General features: G+C 35.0%; 2 protein-coding genes across 4 annotated transcripts; one reads left to right on the forward strand and one right to left on the reverse strand.

The window, feature by feature from the left end:
- Positions 1-79: 79 nt before the first annotated feature.
- On the forward strand, positions 80-20,802 carry LOC113508413 (tyrosine-protein kinase Btk29A). 3 transcript variants are annotated; one of them, XM_026891445.1, is made up of 17 exons: positions 80-553; positions 3,483-3,590; positions 7,553-7,684; positions 7,953-8,046; positions 8,727-8,915; positions 11,351-11,421; positions 11,606-11,683; positions 12,422-12,486; positions 12,671-12,736; positions 14,170-14,298; positions 14,912-15,105; positions 16,199-16,370; positions 16,976-17,141; positions 17,495-17,590; positions 17,681-17,822; positions 17,994-18,127; positions 18,465-20,802. In XM_026891445.1, the coding sequence occupies exons 1-17, from the start codon at positions 404-406 to the stop codon at positions 18,564-18,566; spliced, it is 2,088 nt and encodes a 695-aa protein (XP_026747246.1). In that variant the 5' UTR covers positions 80-403; the 3' UTR covers positions 18,567-20,802. The 3 variants fall into 3 exon arrangements, with proteins under 3 accessions (XP_026747246.1, XP_026747247.1, XP_026747248.1); XM_026891446.1 differs by lacking the exon at positions 3,483-3,590 and having other exon boundaries at positions 81-553; XM_026891447.1 differs by lacking the exons at positions 80-553; positions 3,483-3,590; positions 7,553-7,684; positions 7,953-8,046; positions 8,727-8,915 and adding an exon at positions 9,647-10,073.
- Positions 20,803-21,063: 261 nt separating this feature from the next.
- Positions 21,064-23,994, reverse strand: LOC113508416 (CRAL-TRIO domain-containing protein C3H8.02). Its single transcript, XM_026891453.1, has 4 exons — positions 23,512-23,994; positions 23,068-23,277; positions 22,684-22,895; positions 21,064-22,376 (listed from the first exon to the last, which is right to left on the reverse strand). Exons 1-4 carry the CDS (start codon positions 23,665-23,667, stop codon positions 22,280-22,282), a joined length of 675 nt encoding a protein of 224 aa, XP_026747254.1. The 5' UTR covers positions 23,668-23,994; the 3' UTR covers positions 21,064-22,279.
- Positions 23,995-24,557: the final 563 nt, after the last annotated feature.

The following is a 24,557-nucleotide window of genomic DNA, read 5'->3' on the forward strand; positions in this document are numbered from 1 at the left end:
AGTAATTTTAGTTGTTATCAGCTGAAACTGTAATGTACCTAGCTTAGTAAAAAAGTATAGACAAAAAAACACAAGTGCTTTATGGTTCCCATCGGAACTTCGGAATAGACATTATTTTTGGCCGGATTTCAGTGAATATCTATCGTACTGTGAAATGCAAAGGAATGTATTCGTTTGACTTGACTGTGTTGTGTATTGATGACTAATCAGTTAATGGACTAAGGTTTATCAACAATTTACTAGTGGCATAAGTAACGCTGCGATTTCGGGATAATTTGTTTGTGACGGATTTTAATGTTTAAAAGTACCTGTTCATACAATTTTATATTGTTTCACCGGTGTTTTGAGACAATAATAATCATTTTTTGCTTGAGAAAAGTGTTTGACATGTTTTAGCCTTATAATGGCTAGAAAGGACGATGATGAAGTGATACTCGAAACTTTTATGATCAAGAGGTCCCAAAATAAAAAGTTGTTCACACCGGTTAACTACAAGGAACGCTGGCTAGTTCTGACTCGTCGAGCGCTTATTTATTATGACACTGATGGCGAGGTAAATTCCTTTTTTTTACTAACATTAGCATAATTTTATCCATTATTGAAGCCACAACAGAAATTGATTTTGTCCAATTAAATATGTAATTTCTACTTATGGTTAATAATATATATACATTATATACCTATATGATTTAATAATAACTTGTGTCATATAATTTAATTGCCTCTAACCATTCAATAATTTATTTATAGATATTTAAATTACATGTAGGTACCTTCATACTACATTTGTAATATTAATAAACATGATAGGTTGCCTGTCTATAGTCTAGTAACTATTGTTGTTTCTAATCCTGAATTAAAATGTTTTTTTATTTTGTGCTGCCAAGGACATAGTGTCTTAAAACAAAACCATGTAAGTATTTTACTTATTAATATAATTCGTATATTTACAATTGTTAAGTTCTTTGATTGCGACAAATAAACATTATTAACTTATTATTATCACCAGTGTTTTTCCAATCTGCGTAAACTATTGAAGCCATTAAATGTTTTTCTTTGAAGAGTTTGTTTATACTAGTAATTTAAATTCTGATATAGAAAAATATAATATGAAAACTTTTCATTTAATATCTTTGTCCTAATATTTTCAGCAACTTCAATAATTTCATTTGTTAAAAAAATAGTATAGAGATCATAACACAACTAGAATTACAAACTGTTTCACTGAGGTATGATATTCTTGTACTGATAGTGATGTTACTATTTAAGTATATACTTAGTGATGTAACTTTATAAGTAATTGGATATTCATCAAATTACTACAAAGGTATTCAAATGCCCTTCTTATTGTTAAACTATCCCCCATTTTGTTAAAAAAAAAACAGGAATTATTAACAGTTTGATTTGAGCAATAGATTTTAGATACAACCACAATACTGAATTGTCTCTAACACATACAATCTTGTTGAATTATTACTTGAATAGACAAACAAAATATGAATCTGCTTTCTTTATCAATAAATAAGTACAGGAAAATGTATTGCTAACAATGTTGTGTGTGTTTAATTCATGTTTTTAACTTTTATTGTTTTATGATCACCCTTCTAGCTCAACAGAGAATGATGATTCATATAGTAGGACTTAAAACAGCATTTATTTTAGTCCAGCATACTACTAAAATACTATAAGGGCTAATGTGGCTGTCCATTAATCTTATGAGGCTTGAAAATAGGGGTAGTCCTTAAAAATCGAAAATATCAATTGGGGAGGGGTGCTTTAATTGGGGGTTTGTACTTGTCAAACCCATATGACATAGTCTGTGGGTACTGTACATTACTTCATACATAATTTTTATTTAAGTCAAAAACAACCCGCAGCCTTTCTATCTAATATTGTTGTGGTATTTGCCTTTTGTATTATCTAATTAGATGATGCTTAAACAAGTGTTCTATCGGATTAAAAAGAGAACATGTTTAGGTAATAGAAATATTATGTGATTAATGGATAGCCATGTATCTAAATTACCAAGTTGTGCTAGAATTTAAAATGAAGAAGTAATTTATCTAATTAAATACTATATTCTCTACTAGTCAACCATAGGGTGATCCAGAGATAACAAGTAGAAGGTGCATAAATACAGGAGGGTGGTATATCATGATTTGCATAAAATGTCAGAAATAAAAGAAAGAGGGGAGAGAAATCTACTATAACAAATGAACATATGCATTGTTTATATTAAAAAATCTCTATCACAGAAACATTTTAAATTACATTAACAGAAAAAAATGAATGCGACTGTATTATTAACATGGTTCTTAGTAATACAAGTTTTTGTTAAAATAGCAAAAAAACAACAACGTATCGACGTACTTCCATCCCATTGAAATACTCATTAATAACGTTTGTACGATCATTTACTATTCGTATGATTAAGGAAACTTGCGATCATTATTAATGCACTAAATTTCAAGAAAATGTGGTAGTTTTCAAAATTTAAAGGAAAACAGTAGTATCTTATTATTAAATAAGGCATAGTTACAAACAATCTTGTTTTTCTGATTTTAACAAATAAAATGTGCAGTCGTTTTTACAACTATTGCTACAAGAATATATTTAAAAGATAACCATTACATATTACATCAGTGGTAAATCAGATGATAGTTGTATCAACCTGTTTCAAAGCCATTAAAGTTATATCCAGGACGCCATTGGGATATAATACTTACTCGTAATTAAAAAAGTTAATGCATATCGCAACAAAAGTCTCTATATCAGTAGAAAATAAAAAAGACCATAAAATCCCTAAGTCTTTAGTCTTTAACACATCCTATTGCAAATTATCTTCGTACCTAAGAATAGCGAGTGAATTTAATTCCTAACACGAGACACAAGTTGACTAAACGAGTTTGACCCAGGTATGACTAATATTCGCTGTACTTCGTACTGAGAGCAGCCATCATGCGGATCAGAAAATGAGAGTAAAAACGCTCGTGGTTATTCATTTTCTAAAATAGGAAACCTCACTGAAACTCTACTTTAGAAAATGAACAACCAGGCTATTTGAGAGATGCCATCGCACGTTTTCTGATATAGAAAAAGGTTTAGGTACGGTTCACGGTCGCTCCGTGGTTTATTTAGATGCGTGTGTGGTACCACAAAACGAGAAAAACTTACATAATACGTCAGTAAGGATGCAGCATGTGGGTAACGACTGCGACAGTCCATTGAACTTCACGGACCAAAATGGCTGACCTTTTCTCAATCGATCTAATCGTTTGTAAAGATACCAGAAAGAATTGGGATAAGTAATAGAGGGAAATATTGTATTTCTGGTATCAAATAGAACTTCTATCTAGCTTAACGACGCCTGCGATGATGCTTGCGATCACTACAAAGATAATCTTTTTGCCCTATGACAATTCGCCTTGAACTCGGAGTAAAATTTTGAATTAATTTAAATAATTTAATTTCGTTTTGCCTAGCTCGTCCCACCATTTCCGTCCTGGTCTGCTGCGGCGTTGCGTCGCTGTATCAGGGGGCCACTGCGTACTAAATTTGGCCTACGGTTCATCAGACATACGGCGAACGTGGTCAGTCCAAACCCAATTAAGTAGTTGTAGTGCTATCATTTTCCAATTCTTCTTTTCGTGTGAGCTGTTTATACATGGGTGCTCGTGCTTGCTCAGGCATGGTTTAGAGATTGGCCAGTCGACTAGAAGGGCAACGTGCACTGCTCAGCCTGGGGTGCGCTCGCTGAGCATAATTAAGTAATTATCGTTTAGGGGGCCCATCTATCACTCAGTACTTTTCAAGAACTAGAAGCTGACCTTTATTCGTTTTTAATAACTAAGTACCTCTGTTTTGTGTCGGTTCTGATCTGGATATGAATTGATTTTTAAGACAAGAAGCTAGTCGCTATGACATAAACGACTTATATTCGCTTGACAATTTGTAATATTCTTAGGCTTCGGTTGAAAAATTATAAACATCTAGCATTTAATTTATACAAATAATACACCCATGTCTCTATGCGGAGATAAGTTGTATTATTATGTGTAGGCGACTACGTTAAATGCAGTGGTCATCACAATTACTGTGGCTGGTTGGTTTCCCACTTGCGATTCTACACGGGCGACTAACTCGTGCACATAAGTCACGTCTTATTTCCGCTGGAATTATAAAAATCGCACCTTTTATTTTGATTCACTAGTTTATGATCAACTCATGGTACGCAATCAGTCATCCTTATAGTTTTCCGGACCTGAAATAAGCACCATAATTATTTCTTTTGTAATATTTTTATTACTGATTTTCCCGTCGACATCAATTTTGCCAATAAGTTTTATTTTTATAATGGTTTACCATGACGCAGAAAACAATAAATTGATAGTGTAATTGATAGTGTAATAAAGAATAACAGGGCGTTACTATATGATGGCGTTATAATATATTGAAGCTGACATTTACAACCCGATTGATTTAGTCCGTTTCTAATCAATCAGATTAGTAATAAAACCTTATGAATATGTCGCTAGAAGATCCATCCACTGTTAGTATCTACTTAAGGACTGGGTTCTAGAATGTGCAGGTGATGTTAGACTTGTTGGAAGTTTTAAATGAAAGCTGGAGCACATAGGGGTAATATGTGGGGTGGGAGCGCATGCGCGAGCTGGGTGTGTCTGCCGTCCGGCGCGACACCCGGCGGCGGCAGCGGCAGTTCCGCAACACCGCCCGTCGCCGGCCCGCACCGCATCCGCTCGAACGCTGGTAAAATACCAATCACTTACATCTTAATCATACATAGTCTTGGCTTGAATAACACAGAGATAACGTTCAACTACACGATTCTAACCTCATAGTGTGATATTTCTAATATTTCTAATACCTTTCTTTTTGGTGTTATTGAGACATCTAACCGGTGGTGACCAAATTCGTGCGCATTCCTTTTTCAGTTTCCACCTACGCTAAAACTGCTTTTTTACTGCTTCAAATACGGAATTTATTTTTCTGTTTAATTACTGCGTGGTATTTGAATAACCGAGATTATTAATTTTGTTGTCAATATATGTATTAAGCTCTCGTGTGCATACTGTGATGTCCGATGCGGACGATTACTAGCTGTGGTCAGTTTCTCCAGCCATTTTCTGGACTGTAAGTTGTCTCTTATTTCTGTTTTCAAGCCCATATCCAGAGTATTGATCGGACTTTTGAACCTGTATATTTACATGAAATGTTTATCTCGCTAAAAGTTTTAATGCTCTGCTGCATCTTTTTCCACATGTCTTCCCTCTACCTTTTAAATACTTTCCTTTAATCATATAAGCTAAACCGCTTATACTACGGATACGCTTTACAACGACGGCTTATTTAACTGCAGAATTTTAGATTCTTAAACGTCAAATGAAATTCCAAAATCTTGGCTAAAGAATACTTTAAAAACTCTAGAAAATAGAAAAGGTGTTATTATTTTACTTGATCTCTTTAAAGTTTTTTAACAGAAAAAAAATTAGCTTTAATAATATAATTTTAATATTATGTTAAACAGAGAGACAAAACAGCATTCTTGGATATTTCAAGCATATCTGGCATAAATTAAAACACTTATATCATCACATTTAATACTACAGATATCGAAAAAAGTTTTAAAAGTGCAGCTAGAATGTAGTGTGAAGTCGGCCCTCTTGCTTAAACAGACTAGCAATCACTCCCCACAGCGTCAACCCCTCAGAGTAATGTATGTACAGTCATGCCCCGTGTTGTCCCTCGTTATGTGAGCAATTTCATAGAGAACCCCTTGCGACGCCCGTTAATTGTTGAGTACATTCACTCTACCGGGACTCTTACTTTTATTTCAAAATGTTTGTGCTTACACCCTCGAAATGGACGCTACAACTTAATATACTTAACAGTGCACAAATGCAAAATTTTATTGAGTGCTGTTTGAGCAACCCGTACAAGTATTCAATAATTCCACTGGAAGAGGAGTATCTACTATCCTAATAATTCCAATTATACAAAGTTCATTCTGATACCGTACTTAATTATTGAATGCAATTAAATCATTCATGTGGTTATGTGTTAAACTAGTTTGACTGGGTTTACATTAAACTGCCTAATCAAATATTAATTCATCTGAATTGATTGGCAGTGGTTTGATAGAACAAGTAAGTACACGGAACACTGGGGACCATTGAGATCGTTGAACAGTAGCGGAGATTGGTTTATCGGGAATTGCTGTAAGCGTGGCTGTATATCCCGGCGTAGGAAATCAACTTGATGATTTGATTCATTATGCAATCGAGTGCTCCGCTGTGCGCTTTCAGATCGCTATTAGATAATTTCCACGTTTACCTAGATAGATAGATACTGTAAAACTTGTTAAGCTGTAATGTTGGTTCAAACTGGTTGTAGCTCAAAATAATAAAGAAGTTAAGCAATTGTTTAATATTGTTAGTGGAACAGCAAAATCCTGTCTGTGTCTTATCCGTTCTTTATTTAGGTAATCTGTAGAACCGTCAAAGTAAATAAAATATGTAACAAAGGTTCAGAGAAAGCTGAAAGTCATATTATTCAGCTCAAGGAAACCGGTTCGGGACAGTGTGTTGTTAAAATTTAATTTAAACTCGCGAACGGTAGTGTATCGAATTTTTTGATATAAATTAACTCAGACACAGGACCGATATGTACGAAATATCTTAAATTGTGAATTTGAGACTGTATTCCCTACAATTTTAATGAAATTAGCTTGGTTCTTTTGCTTTCCGATTCTTTTCTTATGATTCATCCCTTTGAATACAATCCAATGCCTCAAATCAATGTTCTGTATAACATGCAACCTTTATAGATATTTTAAAACTTCTAGTTTGATGTGAAATAAAGTGAAGTAAGTATTACAGCACAGGTTGCGATGTCGGTAATTGGTGTAGTGTGTTACTTAGAGAGGCCTGCTCGCTAGCCGGTTGGCACGGAGCCAGCTCGCCAGCCCAGTCATTGCTCTTATCATAGTTGGCGACCCGGCACACTAATGTGTTACGACTATATTCCCTGAGTTTCCAGCTTTCATTACGCGAAAGTTTTTACCATAAGCCGATATCAACTTTGAAACTTGTTTTCGGAATAGGTAGCAAATTACTTTACTTAAGTAAGTAGATGTAATAAGGTGAGAACAGAACTTATTATGTATATTGATACTACTCGGATTACCTCTTTATATTTTCTTCACTTTGTTTTATTTTGGACGTCATTGAATTACTTCTTATTTTCGCCTTTAAACCTATGTGCTGAATCTTTGGCATGTCCTGCAAGGTTAAATTACTCATTTGTACTACAACTTTCTATATTGGCATTTCTTTAACATTTTTGCAAAACATGACTTTTAACAATTACCACGAAACAGGACTGTTTTCATTATGGACGCCGGTCGGCGCTTAGGCTACGTATAGTTGTATCTCGATTACACAACGACAAACGACCCGGTTAAACTTCAAATGAAAGCACAGCTCAGTAGTTTCATACATTTTCTCGTTGATAATGAAATATTTTTGTGTGATAGAAACGAAAGGAACGCGGTCGCATTGATACGGGTGCGATCCATACTGTGGAGGAGGCACAACTTGGAGAGTTGAGCAAACACATACCTGAGGGTGACGGTGAGAAGAGCCCAGTTTATAGATATCCTTTTCAGGTAATCATTTGATACAAATAAGTATAATAACATAAATATCTTTAGCCAATTTTCACGGATTTCATAATCAATATTTTACTCTAAAAATAATCCTTTTTGCACAGTAATTGGCAAAAATCTCCAGGGTGTTTCCCCTTGGGTAAAATTGGAATCATAATTGATGAGATCCCCAAAATAACTGCCACTCTAATGTAATAAAGTTCATCGACCCCCAACCTTTATCAATAGGAAAATTAAAGAGATATTTAACATACGTGTATATGATCAGGTGGGCTATTCAGAACAAAACACAGACTACACATTGTACCTCGTCGCCGGTGACCATAAGGAGCGACTGCAGTGGATCCACGGAATCAGATCGGGTATGTACAGTCGAACAAAATACTTTTATACAATGACGTATATCACGTTTGACGTGGGTAAACTCCATTGTTGTTTACGTTATATTCTCAGAGTTTTCAAATACTTTAAATACTATTTATTTTTTGTAGTTTGAGGTTTGGATGAGGAAATTAATAACCAAACAAAAACCACGACACAAAAATAATTTTAATGACCCTTCTCTATTATCTGAACGGTGATTCATAACTAAGGCACGTATACCTTTTTATGGACGTGTGCTATCCAGATTTTAATGTTTGCCTACATTGGTATTTTGAATTTTATATTTACATAACATGTTAAAAGCCCATTTATGGAAGTATTAGGCCCTTTTTGTCTTACATTTCATTCAATGTTTTACTTTCGCATTTATGCTTGGATTTATCAAATCGTCATGAAATCACATTATTGATGATATTCAAATGATAGCTTCTGCACTGACATTATTGTTATGCCAAATTTATAAGGCTTAAGATCAGTTCTTCATTAGAAACATCAGTTTTCAAAAACTCCAATTATACTGGTGTTCTGAAAATTGCATAGAATTCTGGTATTTACTGTTTTTCAATACACAAAACTATTCTACAACATTAGAATAAATTCAGAAGCCTGAAATCTGGAAGTATTTGCGGTGTATAATGTAGCTAGATGCGTGTTGCAGTGTGCGCAGGTACCGCTCGCCGCAGCCGCTACCACCGCGGCTCGTGGACGGCGCGGCGCTGGGTGTGCTGCGACGCTGAGCGCCGCTCCGCGCCCGGCTGTGCCCCCGCCGACCTCTGGACCCTCATCGAGCCCACCATCGAGCTGCTCGCCCCGCAACAGGATAATCGACTGTCTAACGACGTTGCTCGTACGTATTTTAAGTTATTCTCTGTACGTTCGTTATGTTTATAAAACCTCAGAACCTTTTGTTTTCGACCAGGTCGCGTTCACAGACTTGAGTCTAAAATTTACCTATTCAATTCTTAGATCTTTAGGTTTTTTTTTCTAAAGGTCCATCAACGTGTAATTAATAGGGAAAATGTTTTGGTATATGTATAAAAACATTTAAATACCGCTATTAACTTTATACTTAGAACAGGGTTTGTTTATTCCGCACATAGAACGGTACATAATTAAACTTCCAAAAAAAGATTGTATTCATACACAAACACATGCAACCGCAAGGCTTCTGTTGGAAGATGGTATAATCTCTAAGCGAGTCAATTGACGCTGATGACGTACGTACACATTCGCTGTCTCGTTTTCACATTTTAAGAGGTCAGTGAGTGAAAGGGAGCGCGCGCACCGCCTGCGCGCGCGCATCGAATGGTGAATGTAGGCCGAGCGCGACCATCTTTGAAGCCCTCGCTCCTCGTCTCGACAACTATAAGGCCTTGTTCGCCATGGTCTATCGTAAATATTCATTTGAGGTATTGAACTCCTATGTTGCCTTTTTAACATTACCGTTTGACATATTTGGGTACTATGTTTAATAACCTGCGAATAAGACTTCCTGCTCCTGGATAGAAAAGATGTATTGATAGTAAGAGGTCGATAATATATTAATGGATTTTAGTTGGATTTTAATTTTAAATCATGGATAAGAATAAAAAAAGAACTTCAACCATGTTTTCCTTCTAACATACTTTGTAGGTATACAAAAAGTAATATCCCTGGTACAATATAATTGTATGTTTGTAACACGGTTATTTTTATTTAACATCCAAAACAGCAATTACTATTACGTCCGTATACACAAAATAAATCATAAAAAAGTTGTCTTAATCACGTTTTACGTGCCGTATCGTGTGTTATTATGTCTTGCGCTTTACCTTCGCCTCGGCACCGCGGTACTTGGACACGTTTGTAGTTGTAGGCAGTCGGAGCGAGGTGTCGCGCGCGGACGTCCGGTCACAAAGTCCCGTTCCCATGTTGCCGAATAAACCCGAAGACGAACCAGTGGTGACTAAGAAGAAGTCTAAAATACCATGTCTATCGTTATCAGCGTTCCTCCCGGCTCTAGAGGGTACGGTACATTTCGTCTGACCTCTATTTTATTCGGCCTCGTCGCCAACAGTTGCGTTCACCAGTCTTGTTGCACTCACTTTCTTGTCTTGGTCAGGTGTAATGTAATGCGTTTGTGTAATGTTCGCAAAGTGATACTGTGCAGTGATTTTATTACCTCTGAGTGTATTGGGATAGCTTATCCAGTGTCATGGAAATAGGTCAACATTTTTAAGTGCCTTTACAATAAGATTGGTTGTAAACCTTGGTTTGTTATTGTGTTCGATGAACTGTAAATTTGGTTAATGTTATTTATGAATTCAACTCATCCTTTTGTAAGGTTATCGTGTCTTTAAACAGCGAATTTATGCATGAATGATTATCTTAAAAGCGTTTCCTGGTATCATGCGTACTTTTGTTCAGCTGTACATGAATGTACGAAGAAGATTAATCTCATATATGGCTGTCACACTTGACCAACTGTCAAAACAAAAGTTACTGTTAATATTTGTTAAAGTTTTCTTTAACTACGCTTTACGTCATGTTAGTGCTAACATTATTATGATAATTTCTGCCAAAAATCTGTAGACATTGCCTAATTAGCCTATCGCTTAACAAATGAGATATTTAGAGAATATAAGTATTTGACACAAATGATCTAAATGGCAATGCCATATATTAATACATTAACTTTTTGTTGTTTCAAGAGTTCTCAAATATCAACTATTTTTATTCTTTGGATTGTGTAAGTTATCTATAAGTCAAAAACTCAGTTGCTAATGACTGAACATACAACTTTGTCTTGTTATTAACTTGTTCTCGAATTATTTCAAGGATACTGAACTTCATACGAGTAGCGACACGCTGTATTTATTAAGCGTTAAGCTAAGAAGGGAATGTCGTGTGTAATAAGATATTAATCACGAAAGCCTTCATTACTTGATAAAACTTATTTAAATTCTCAAATCACTTAACTCTAGTATCATTTATAAATTTTCGGGGTCACACTTAATTTATTCATTTATTTTAATTCAATTGAAAACGATCTAAAGGATTTATCCTTTAATGTATTAGTTATAAGCCTTATATTTTCTTTACAAGTAAACTAATTGGTTATTAGACAAATGGATTGAGAATAATTCAATTTTTTACATCTAAAATATGCAACTATCCTTACAAGCCTTATCCTAGGTACCAATTATATTTTTACATGAGCACTGTTAATATAAAGAGTTCTACTTTAACATCAACAATAATAATATATTATGTTGACTTAAAAATATTGTTTTGTTTGTTTAGCCGTCACGGCGGCCGTCACGATGCCCGGGGGAGGTGGCGCTCCTCCAGGCACACCGTCTGCCAAACCAAAGGTAAAAAAATATAAGATGTCACAAAGATTATAATAAGATTCATTTAAAATTATATCACAGTTTTTCCATTAAAGTTGTATAAATTTGACTTGTATTAACTTCCTTATAGTATTTTTTACACATGGCAGTGAACCGAAATTTAATAAATCATTAAAATAGTCATTTATACCATGATTATTTTCAGGAGAAACAAAGGACCAAAGTAGTGGTAGCATTATACCCATTTAAAGCAATTGAAAGTGGAGATCTATCATTGGAAAAGGTGAGTTACTATTGTATTATATTAGTATTTATCTGAACGTATTGCCCAATTTATATCTTAATATACTTTACTCTGATAAACATTATTTTTAAATATAAGTAACGATTTCGCTTTCACTCGTCATTAGAAAATCGTCAATTTGACATAAAACTCTCATTCATGATCTTTTCTGTCTCTGAAAATCATAACAGAATCTGCTTAGTAGTTTTGGAGGTGTAAGCGGAAAAAATATACAGACGCGGAAACTGACTCGAGAATTCTAAACGTCACATCTGTACTATTTTGCCGTCCTTAATCATAATTTATTAGATTTATAACTTTTAAGGTAAAATGACTTCTTGAATGTCCCATTGTAAAAGCATTGTCGAATCATCATTACTTAACTACTAAGTCTCGTGGGAGGTTATTAAGTGACAAGTTCAAAGTATATTTTAACCTGTCTATTACATTTTTAACACTGGTAGATAATGGTCGTTATCAATCAAGAGACAAGTACATTAACTTGTACCTGTAGGTGTTACTTCCAAAAATAAGTTGGTACAATCATTTAGGAAATAAAAGGGGCACTTATTGACAACCAATTTAAAAAAAAAAATATTTTTGGATATTAAAGTCAGTCTTCAGTCAGTTTTATTACAATTTGTTTCTATTGTAAATCCTTCCTTACAGTCTCGTCAAATAAAAATTTAAGTATATAATTACCGCACCACATTTTATTTTCATATTATCATGTTCTAGGGCGCCGAGTATGAAGTCATTGACGATTCACAAGATCATTGGTGGAAAGTCAAAGATGAAAATGGGTAAGCTTTACTATGTTATGTTATATCAACTAATTAGTATATTCATTTCCTTTAGTCGATTGTCCATGGATCCATGATTGTTACTTATTGTTTTAGAGACCAGTAAATAAAACATTAAGAGTCCTCATTCTGTTAATTAAATTTATGGGATATTAATTATTAATATACAAAATATTGTTTACAGGGCCGTTGGATACATTCCCAGTAATTATGTCAAAGAAAAAGAAACGATAGGACTGCAGAAATATGAGTAAGTATATTTGATATAAAATAAATGATTTATTTACATGTAAACGGAATAGCATGCAAATAAATTACAATTTATTAATCTTGCACAGCTGTCGGTTCTAAGTTAACGCATTCTTTAACAAAAAACTGTACATTTATGATTCATGATATTATTTTTATCAATGTTCAAATCATGTTGTGTATGTATTTAACAAAGATTTTTGAACTTGGCTATAGTAAAAATTTGAAGCATTTTAAAATTATATATTTTTTTTCTTGTATGACGCTCGTTTTAACAAAAATAGGCTATAAGGCACACCTCTTTCACGCAAAGACCGCGTAATAAATAATGCCCCGATTTATGTAAACAGAATGAGGAAACCATTGTATACTACATTAGGCACAGCATCATTCACATACTTGTCAACAATTATGTAATTGCGTCATTCAAAGGCAAAATAATTTATTGTAAATCACGTGCTATATTTTCGTTGCTGTTATACTATTGCATGCTACTGTCTTAACTGCTTATTTCATGCTTTGAAATTTCTATATTCTTGGATCTTCTTCATAATGTGTGTTTACTTCTTTGTTTAAAAAATAATTGTAATGTTATTAACTCATTCATCATTAAAATTAACCAAAATGCGGAACGTTTAACACTAGTGTGTTTTACTAATATTTATTACAGAATCTCATAATCGGGTCGTTTTTTTATGAGACCAAATGACAGCTATTACTCAGTTCAGTCCAAAATTCTGAGGTCATTCATCATTGGCCTAGCCTTTTCCCAACTATGTTGGGGTCGGCTACCAGTCCCGCCGGTTTCAGCTAAGTACCAGTGTTTTACAAGGAGCGACTGCCTATCTGACCTCCTTAACCCAGTTACCTGGGCAACACGATACCCCTTGGTTAGACTGGCTGTCAGACTTTTTCAAGCTTCTGACTAACTGTAACGACTGTCAAAGATGTAGGAATAACAGCCGGGACCCACAATTTAACGTGCCTTCCGAAACACGGAGGAACTCGCTATGACAAAGATAGTCACCCATCTACGGACCAACCGCGTCAAGCATAGCTTAACCTGTGATCGAATCACTTTAGCGGTTATAGCTTAGCCACGAGCTCCTCCAAAATTCTGAGGTAACAAATATAAAAAAGTCGGTTGAAAATAGCTAAGCCCTAATACCTCTGTGACTCTGACCGTGTTTAGAACAAAACATCCTCTCCTAAGATATTGCTGTGCCCGACAAGGTACTCTGTATTATTATATTTTAAGACCTTCATGTACACTATGGAACGCAATAAATTATTGAATATTGAGTGTCGTACATACTAGGGTTATTGGTACATTGTTGTAGAACATACCAGCAGCTGTGTCAAGACCTACTAATCGATAGTCCTGGATCCTTGACTAATGACTACTCTAACATTATTTCTTCTATTACAATTCAGGTGGTACGTAGGAGAGATGTCTAGACAGCGCGCCGAGTCGCTACTCAAGCAGGAAGATAAGGAGGGCTGTTTCGTCGTCCGCAACTCTTCCACCAAGGGCATGTACACACTCTCGTTATTTACCAAAGTGTAAGTATTTATTATAAAAACATACCACCACTAGGCAAGCGTATAAAACAGATTTAATTTGTTTTTAAAACAGTCAAAATTACATCATTATGGAATCACCGGTTTGTGACAAGTATTTTATTTACAAATATTTTATAGTTATGAGTAAAACCTCTTCAGTATCAGTTTGGTTAAGTATTACATGTAGAATAGTATTTATTTTCTAAACAATCCGTTATACGATATTCAGCCGTTACAGTTAATTTGGCGAGTTGCTTCATTCGTATAATCTAAGTTTTAGTTGCTATACACATGATCACAGAAAAGTTTTGATCGTCTGTTATTTTGGAAAATAGCTGCATACTAAAACACGATCAACAAAATTTATGAATGTTTACAATGGATATGTGTGTACTTCTACATCTCAATAAAAGCAATAGCTAAACCTATTTGATTATTGTATTATACAAATAGCTCTTTGTGACCACAAAACTAATACGAACATACTTTTGTGTTATAGGCTTGGTCTAATATGTATATTAGTTATACTCACAAGTAATAAGTATACTCAAAAGTAAATGACGATTTCTTGCATTTCATAATTGCAATACACCTTATTTGTGTATCATTTCAGTTACCATCCTCAGACCAAGCATTACCACATAAAGCAGAATAGTCGCGGCGAGTTCTACCTGTCGGACAAGCACTGCTGCGCGAGCATACCGGAGCTCATCAACTACCACAAGCATAATAGCGGCGGCCTCTGCTCCCGGCTAAAGACGACGCCCTGCGATCGACCCGCACCGCCCACCGCTGGACTGTCACATGGTAAGTTGTAGACAGAGGACGATGGGTACCAATTTAGACACAGGAAACAACAGTCAAAAATTTGTTTTGTGTTTTTTTTCATTTATAACCAAATAGTTTTGAAAATGATCGCCAAACGTTTTATTTAAGCAATTTGTTAAGCTAACCCGTGGTCGAAGTAATAGGAGCACGAACAAATAATATTATTTGCGAAGTTAAAAAGGATATGCTAATTCAAAAATAGTTTATGGCTTTCAGGTTACTAATGGTGGCTTATTAAATCATTAACAAATTAAATTTATAACGTTTATGTTCTACGCTCGTAAATAACAAAAACAATACACAAATATTTTCTCTCCTTATCTAATCATAAAAACGTATTTTGGGTACGTTAAAACCACAAGTGTCACAAACAGGCACCTAACTCTTCGATCAAAACAGTAAACAACCTTGCAACAATAGGCTTCTACGTTTAACGTCACTCAGGACTAATTACAAATTACAGTGCTATTGTAAATATGACGAGAGCCAGTACTTACTCCGACGCTCTTGACGTAAATGGAAGTGGGTGTACAACTAAACTGAAGTCATCTTAGTTAATTTGCCTACGTAAATGTGTTTATCCCTTTATGATGAGCAATTTTCCTTATTTCCTAGTTTATACAACGGAAGACATTATTGTGGCTGGTGATAAGTTGTGTACTTTTTCGTTTATTATGCTTGTATCATTGCTGTATATTAATATTCATGTTAAATATGTGAAATATATCCATGTAGAAATGTTCATTTGAAAAAAATCAAAAGTTTTATTTAAAATAGGCCGTTTTCCAGGCACTTTTAAAACGTTACAGTGGTGACTCTAGTTGCACGGTTCCAAAGTGTCATTCTTATGGAGAAGAACCGACAAGAAACTCCATCCATTGGAGAATAGTCGTACAGCTTTCAATTTTATTTTTTCATATCTTTGTACTTATACAATAGTGTTTCAATTGCTTATACAAGCCGAACAATTTCCCGTTTAGGCGTTGATCCCGTTTTATTATACGTCTTACCAAAAGTCATCCGTCCAAATCGAAGCTATCGAAGCAGATAGTAAGCAAACAATTAATTACAGACAAATGGGAGATCGACCCGGTGGAGCTGGTCCTGCTGGAGGAGCTGGGCGCGGGACAGTTCGGCGTGGTGCGGCGCGGGCGCTGGCGCGGCAGGATCGACACCGCCGTCAAGATGATGAAGGAGGGGACCATGTCCGAGGACGACTTCATCGACGAGGCGAAGGTTATGACGTGAGTACTGCGACATTATATTTATACAATGTGATACAAGAAAGTCTGGAGATTTTTGAAATATCATTAAAAAAAAAATCTTTTTTGTTCGTTAAATTTTGATCCTTTGATATTTTTGTTTTGGTGACTTTTACGTTCTAGTTTCCGTGATGACGAAAAATAGATCACAAAGAATCGAGAACATTTTTTTTAATACCCCCATTCTTAATCGCATCGCAACAATAAAGCACATTTTATTTTCGGCTGGACAATGATCAAATATCACCTCCAGCTTTGGCTTGAGCGGAGGGAAGTGTTTGCCCTTCGTGTACCAGGGCTACGGTAACCCTTTCGGAAAGTGCCGCTGCCCCGGCATGCATCAACCCTAATGGGCTTGCCGACATTACTTTGAGGCGCGCGTTGAACACGATCGCGCCATCGGGCACGGGCCATTCCAGGCGGGGTGGTGAGTTACCCAATCAATCACTGACAGCAGGCCCACGCCTAAGGTGGTCGACAATCATCACGTGGCTCCTGATGCTCGTAGCGTCTTGTGAACACAAATAGATACAATACAATTTATTACATCACATTACAAATAATAATGTAATGTGGTACTCCGGCAGGAAGCTGCAGCATACGAACCTGGTGCAGCTGTACGGCGTGTGCTCGAAGCACCGGCCCATCTACATCGTGACGGAGTACATGCGGCACGGCTCGCTGTTCAACTACCTGCGCCGCACCGCGCCCGACCAGCTGGGGCCCGCCGTGCTGCTCGACATGTGCATACAGGTCGCTGCTTACTAGCCACGTGGAGCTTGCCCCGAAACTCCTATGAATGTTTTAACACCAGAAACAGCCAAATCGGTGAAACTATAGACGGCGAACATCATAACCAGTGGCTTGCCAAGTTTTTAGACAGGGTAGGCAAAGAAAATCAGACATGTGCGTGTCGGGCTCGCGACTCTGCGAGTTCGTACAAATAGCATAAAATATTAGAGCAAGCAAATAAAAATGGTTACCCATTAAATTCTAGCGTCTAGTATAGCCTGGATTTTCAGTCTAATCCCATGTATATTCAGTTCAGAAACTGGCTAAGTTTTTTCTCCACCATTGACTCTTAACGCAAGTCTTCCCTATTTCAGGTATGCAAAGGGATGGCATATTTAGAACGACATAACTATATTCACCGGGATTTAGCCGCAAGAAATTGTTTAGTGGGAGACGAAAATGTTGTAAAGGTATGTTAATCAAGACAAGTCATGATTTATTGGGTTCTAAGAACAGATTTTTTTAAATAATACGTAAATGACTGTGTTACTGCGTTACAGGTAGCAGATTTCGGCTTGGCGCGATATGTTTTGGACGATCAGTACACCAGTTCTGGCGGCACTAAATTTCCTATCAAATGGGCGCCTCCAGAGGTCCTCAACTACACGCGTTTCTCATCCAAATCTGATGTTTGGGCATTTGGTTAGTCACATTATAATTACTACTGCACCCCTATATTGCATGCTTGTCTAAAATTAAATACATCAAAATATTGTATAAGCATAGTTCCCATTAGCAAGAAGCTCGTGTACAAGCCTGCGAAATTGACTGAATACTGAATTTTGATTAACGATGTGTACCCTTTATTTGTAGGTGTTTTAATGTGGGAAGTATTCACCTGTGGAAAAGTGCCGTATGGTCGAATGAAAAATTCTGAGGTCGCGGATATGGTTCAGCGTGGGCAGGTACTCGAGAAACCCAAAGGTTGTCCCAACGAAATGTACAATGTGAGTATATTGTAATTTCTGAAAAAGTAAAATAGTATATGAATTATTATATCTTGTTGTGGAGCGGCTACAGTATCGACACTGTGCAGACAGTGAGTTATAGTTTGGAGTTGTTATGCCGATTGTTCTTCACAGCTAGAACACTTACCAAGGTTGGGCAATAGATGGTGGTCTATTTGACTGTCAAAAAGTTCCACTTAATTAAGTTTGAACAAATATACATACATATTTAAATTTATGACGATTTTGTGTTGGTCAGTGTCAATAATCCCATCAAACGGTCCCTGACCGTTTCTGTCCGTGTGGTATCGCTTGCTGAGCGCGTGCATGTCCGCAGGTGATGCGCGCGTGCTGGCGGCGCGGGCCGGAGGAGCGGCCGTCGTTCCGCGTGCTCAAGGAGGAGCTCGGCGCCATCGCGCACAGCGTGCTGGCCGACTGACTGCGCCGCCTGCTCACGCTGCTGCGCCCCGCGCCCGCCGCGCAGTGTCCGCCCGACACGCACTAGCCGCTGTCTCACGCCTCGCCCCCACTGCAGCGATGCTTCACGGTGCGTTCGAACGCCGCGAGATACATTCACTATATACTGTCTGCGTAAACTAGGAATCGGAGTAAACGGTATCGACTCGCCGTTTGCAAGTCTGCACTATATTATCGAAAAAAACATATTTTCAATATTATTGTGCAGACAATCATAATATATCATCTGGTAAGAATACGTGACGTTTAAACGCACCTTGACGTCTCCCATTTAGCGATTGATTTCGCGAAACTGGCTCGATTTGGTTCAAAATGTCTCGCCTTCTGCCGGTCGCTCATCGCTACCGACCTCGACCTAACAATAGCTGTCGGACCAATATGAGACTGAACAGAACTTATACCGCACAGATATAAAATCGAGCGCTCTTTTACAACTACCTACTACAATTGATATAAAGATTTTAACTTATTCGGTGTTTAGTTTGTGACCTCAGCCGCGTTACTCGCACATTCAGAAATCTCCATAGTGTTAATTGACAGGTATGGCTAAGTAAATGAATAGAAGTGACTACAATAATAACAGTAGATCTGATAGATTTTTATAATAAAATTGGCAAAATAGATCTGCCATCGAAGTGAGGACGAACTAAGCGGACATCGAATTCCGACAATAAAGCAGATCTTAAAAATAAATTGATCTCACTATAGAAAAGGAATTGACATATTTTTACCGTAAACCGCGCGAGTAATCGTAGGTGCCGTCCACTGCCACTCAAACGTTCCACTAAAAAGTATTTTTAGTAGTATCTCAGCATTCTTAAAAGAAATAGTAAATGGTATAATTAGATGGGAGAGAACAGGTAGAAAGTAACTATAAAGACTCCTTAACGTGTAAAATATCAGTTTTTTATACGTAGACAACATAGCGAATAATAAAGCAATTAACTTACATGCAAGAAAGACAAGTTCAATCATTAATGCAGTTTATTCTGTTACCTTAAAGCCGTTTATGTGTACCTTAGCGCTATAATTTCGGCTACGATTAGATAACTCATTTTACATCCTCATATCATTATCCACTGTAGTTTTTATTGTAAATATATTACTGTAGCTATATAATATACTAGTCGGTACATACAGCGGCGTTATACTTTGTACATGCCGTCGACATTCAGTTCGCACATCACATTATTTATGTGAATATAATTTCCTCGTATGTTCCTACACTCGGCGCGTTTTCAATACACGGTGTAACCTTATTTCAAAATACTATCACTGATTAGCTTACTTGTTTAACATCGTAATCGTCACAAAATCATTCCAATTATTGATTGAATATATTTTTTGTACATTCCTTTTAAAAAAGTACTAGTCATTAAGTGAATTATAACAACCGTCTAAACATCTTAAATAGATAAATTTATCAAAATTTTAAATGGCTATAACGGTTTTGAGTAAATGTAACCACGAAGAAGCAGTGATTAGTCAAATAATGATCTGTAGATATGTAATAATATGTTATAATCCTAATAATATCTGAGTCCTCAGCTTGTCGTGTTACATTTCACTTAATACTGAATAAACTAAACAGTGGTGACACTAAGAAAATGTGCCAATTATGTATACACCCTTATTAATTTTAGGCATTTATGACTGAATAAAAATTCTCAATAAATAATTTTAGGTTCTTTTTCTGGTTGATAATTCAATTAAGATGTGCGTGAAATTTAAGTACCAGTATTTATGAAACATTTTTACAAAATGGTATTTTAATTCCATTAAGTTTTAAGTAAATGTATTTTTTGTGATAAATCTTAATTTTTAGTATGTATTTTCTATAATAGGATTTATGAAGACAAAAGACTACCTGTAGTTTTAAATTTTACAACAATCTGTAACCAATGAATTCTGGAATTTGAAATACAGTATGCTATCCGATTTTACTGGCGAATGGGAAAAATATTTAGGTGATACACAGCAAAATAATGAAGGGACTTAATCAATGTCGTTTTCTATATTTTACTTGTATATCACCCACCTAGATCGTTTTCCTGAGAAAGTTGTCGGCCCGTAGTACTGCTCGTATTGTCGCTCGATACATAAAATGCTGCATTCAAATAAACTCTACACATTTGTACAGCGAGTGTTTGTATAACTGTTTTGTAAAACTATTAAGTCAAGTAAAATAATTATTAAAATATGTTGTTTTATTTCATCTGAATTCCCTTGCAGCGCTAAAAATGTATGGTATGTGTTCAATAGCGCGCAATTAAAATGTTTAATTAGTCAGTCTTAAGATTTTCAAACAAGTGTACACAGTTTTCGGTCATACTGATACTGCAAATACTTTTGCTTATGCTCTATTGAACAAAGACCACGTATTTATTTCCACATAGGAAAGTCTTTTTTTGTCTGTTTGTGAACAAATGTTCAAGTTTCAAAAAATAAAAATCGATACATATATATGATCGTTATTTTTATTATAATAGCATACATTTAAATATATAACTTAATCAATAAGTACATAGTAACGAAAATACTTCGCTAAATTCGAATATATTAAGATGGCATTTCAGCAGGTACTTAGTTTAATTACCACAAATGAATTAAAATTAGAATCTGGTTGTAATGCTTATCTTATATCATCTGTTAGGTACCAATGATAATACGTCCTCATTTCATAAATTACTACAATATTACCATAATTGGCGCAGATGTGACCAGTAAGCAGGTTAACAGAATTTTAAGCTTTGTTTACAATTAAATTATTTTGGAATGTTACATGTAAATTATAATAATAATAATGTCAAAATATCTAATTTCTTTATCATTATATATTTTGCTTAGAATTTCTAGAATTGCATTTGAACAGGTGCAATAGTCGACGGTGGTTCGTATGATTAGGAATGTAATGTTTATAACACTTTATTGAACAAATAACAAAAAAATAAACAACATAAGAGTTAATTAAACCTATAGTATAACAATAAAAAACTTGGGAAATTAACAAAAAAATCTCATTTTCATTAATTAATTGACTTTTTGGCGTTATGATTTTATTAACTACATTATGTCAATAAAGTAAGCGTAAAAATGACAAGTAACGGCATAAACTATAATAAAGTAAATTAGTAGACTAGTTCTTGTTAAAATTCTTGTTGAAAAAAATATTTTTATTAACATTTACTTACCTCAATCTCAAAATAATATGAATCGGCTCAATTACGTTATATTATAAGAGTAGACAAAATTGGTTCATTTTTATTTGTGACAATTTTAAGAAATCATTATTTTATTTTCAAATGACTGATTAAATAAAAATTAAACACCAAAAATTACAACTTACATTAAAGAAAATAATGTAATATTATGCAATTAGAACAAGATTAAAATTTCAAGGATTTCTGTAAAAAAATGAGTTTTAGACACAGAAATAATATTGGTCTTAGATTTCTTCATTATTAATTTCACTGACATGCAGAAAACAAGTTATCTATACATATAACAATAGCTTACTAGTTTCTTAGTAAGTAAATAATAGACATTCACTATAGTTGGTGGTACTCAAAGTAATACATGATTTTTATAAATATATACATAAGTATAATATACCTTAATCTAAACACAACATCCATATTTCTTTATCATTTGTTTATCGTTTTTCCGTTTGTAGCTTTACATGTCGTCGGGTAGAATATCTGGTATCAGGTACTGACATAAATCCATTTCTGAATGCATGAATACCACCTTCCTTGATGTGTTTTCATCAAGCCTGTAAATAAAATTAGATATCAGAGTGTATATTTAGATGTATTATACTATTAAAACAACATTATTTATTACTTTGTTTTAAAAAAAAATCATTCCTTATTTATGTAGATTTACCGTAAAGTTTTTATGCAGGTTTTTTTAGGTTCCATTCACAGAATTTCAATACAAATTTTTAGTGATTTATATATTGATAACATGTAAGTTACATATCTAAATATATTAATCTATCAAACACAAGTGGATAGATGGTTAGATAAACAAAATAGACAGATCAGAGATAATATATGTATAGATAAAACATATCATACCATCCTTTTATAACAGTCCAACATCCAGAGAAGAAGGCTGGTGCATTGGTGACCAGACACACACCCAGCCTCTCAGGGTAGTGTCGACTCAGTAACCAGATTAAGTTCTTTAGGACTTGGTAATCCATGCATGATAATGTGAAACCATTTAGATCAAAAACAATGCATAGATTATCTACAACCTCTTCGAAACATTTTTTACTGGCATCCTCCTGCAAATTTGTTTTGAAAATATTTTATTTTATTTACCTAATTATAACACTAAAAAGATTGGCCAACAATGCTATATGAAGTCAATAATTATATAGATATGAGTGCACCTTTCTGAAACTTTTTGCACACAATATTGGGATAGGAAACTAGAAAAATTTACTCCAAACTTACCAAGCAATAGACTATGAATTTAGTCAAATCATCAATGTTTCTGTCACTGGAACTGTGGTTTTTAGCTGGAATGTATATTATCGGCCGGCCAGTAATATCCCTGTGTCTCAGCACCCTTGCCTTATCAGAGTACTTTGCTATAAGCTCTTTATTCTCACTCAACTCAGCAACACCATACTCCACCCGCCATTTGTTTGTTTTTATTATGGCCTGAAATAAACAGAGTAGATCATAGTTCTGATTGCTTAGTTCTAAGAGATATTGTAGTTTTTCTGCATTACTTCATATTCTGCTGGTGCAAACAAATGTTAGTTATTTCTTATACATTAGAAATCAAGCACTTAGGTACTAGCTGTATCTGTTTTTTAAGGACTATTATGAATTCAAAAAGTAGGTATTCAGTCATAGCTATGTTGTATAAAAGTAGATGAAATTGGTATTTACCTGAAATGCGCTGTCCACTGTTTTGAACGCTCTTAAGTATCGACGCAGTGAATATTCATTGTGGTATTGTGCTGGATCCGCACTAACGATTAAATTCATTCTTTCTTTCAACAATTTTAAGTCATCTTCATTAACTGGTTTGAGTTCTTCAGCCATCGTACTTTTGTCTCTTTTGCTGGCAATTAATACTCTATTGACACTTACTTTATTTATTATGAAGCTGCCAACCGCCTTATCTCTAGTACTTCAATTATATCTAGGTATTTTAGAACGAAAAGCATTACTTTCAGTTCAATGAATTTTTACACGTATCAAACGTAGAAAATTATGCTTTTATTCAAGATTTTCAGCATGACTTGAATCAGCGTCACGATATTTCTATCAATAAAGTTATAGGTGCAAAAGAGACAGAATTTACTTAGTGAGCAACAACGTCGATTTCTCAAATGGAACGCTTTTAACAATCACGTAGTTGTCAAACCAACGTGATACAAGGGGTGTGGAGTGCGGGGAGACTGATAATGTCATTGACTGGTTTTCATTATAGATGTCAATACTAGCCACAGAGTAAGTAATGTAAACATTTAATATAAAAATACTCATAATATATGTTGGTTGTGGACTTGACTTAAACTTGATCTCTCCACTGAAAATCGTCTACAGTACGTCTTTTTCATTATCGAAGTTCACAAGAGAGTAGATACCAAAAGAGCACATCTATATGCGATTTCGCGTCGCGCCTTCTCACTCGGTAGAATAGCTGACCTATTTGTATAAATAAGCGTAGCAAGCACATAATATCGCCGATTATCATTTTAATAATTTGAAAAAGTAACGAATTACAATGTACAAACTTTAGTCATTAAGTATGTATTTTTTTCCAATATTTGTTAGATTACATTTAAATGTGTAATAAGCAAAACTGTTGTTATATCGGTTACCCAATTAATACTTTATTTACGCAAAATTCCATAATTAGACTCAAACTGTGTAAAAAAGGGTTAGAATTACCTTTCGTAGATTGGTTCATTAAACAAGATAAATTC

Source organism: Trichoplusia ni, chromosome 2, assembly GCF_003590095.1.
Source record: "Trichoplusia ni isolate ovarian cell line Hi5 chromosome 2, tn1, whole genome shotgun sequence".
Classification (NCBI taxonomy): Eukaryota; Metazoa; Arthropoda; class Insecta; order Lepidoptera; family Noctuidae; genus Trichoplusia; species Trichoplusia ni.

Excerpts from the sequence above, each read along its gene's own strand:
- LOC113508413 (XM_026891445.1), top strand. The coding sequence starts at position 404 with ATGGCTAGAAAGGACGATGATGAAGTGATACTCGAAACTTTTATGATC. Across the intron at positions 12,487-12,670 it reads AAAGTCAAAGATGAAAATGG|GGCCGTTGGATACATTCCCA; the intron begins GTAAGCTTTACT and ends TATTGTTTACAG. Across the intron at positions 16,371-16,975 it reads GACGAGGCGAAGGTTATGAC|GAAGCTGCAGCATACGAACC; the intron begins GTGAGTACTGCG and ends GTACTCCGGCAG.
- LOC113508416 (XM_026891453.1), bottom strand. The coding sequence starts at position 23,667 with ATGGCTGAAGAACTCAAACCAGTTAATGAAGATGACTTAAAATTGTTG. Across the intron at positions 23,278-23,511 it reads CAGTGGACAGCGCATTTCAG|GCCATAATAAAAACAAACAA; the intron begins GTAAATACCAAT and ends TGTTTATTTCAG. Across the intron at positions 22,377-22,683 it reads TGGACTGTTATAAAAGGATG|GCTTGATGAAAACACATCAA; the intron begins GTATGATATGTT and ends TTTTATTTACAG.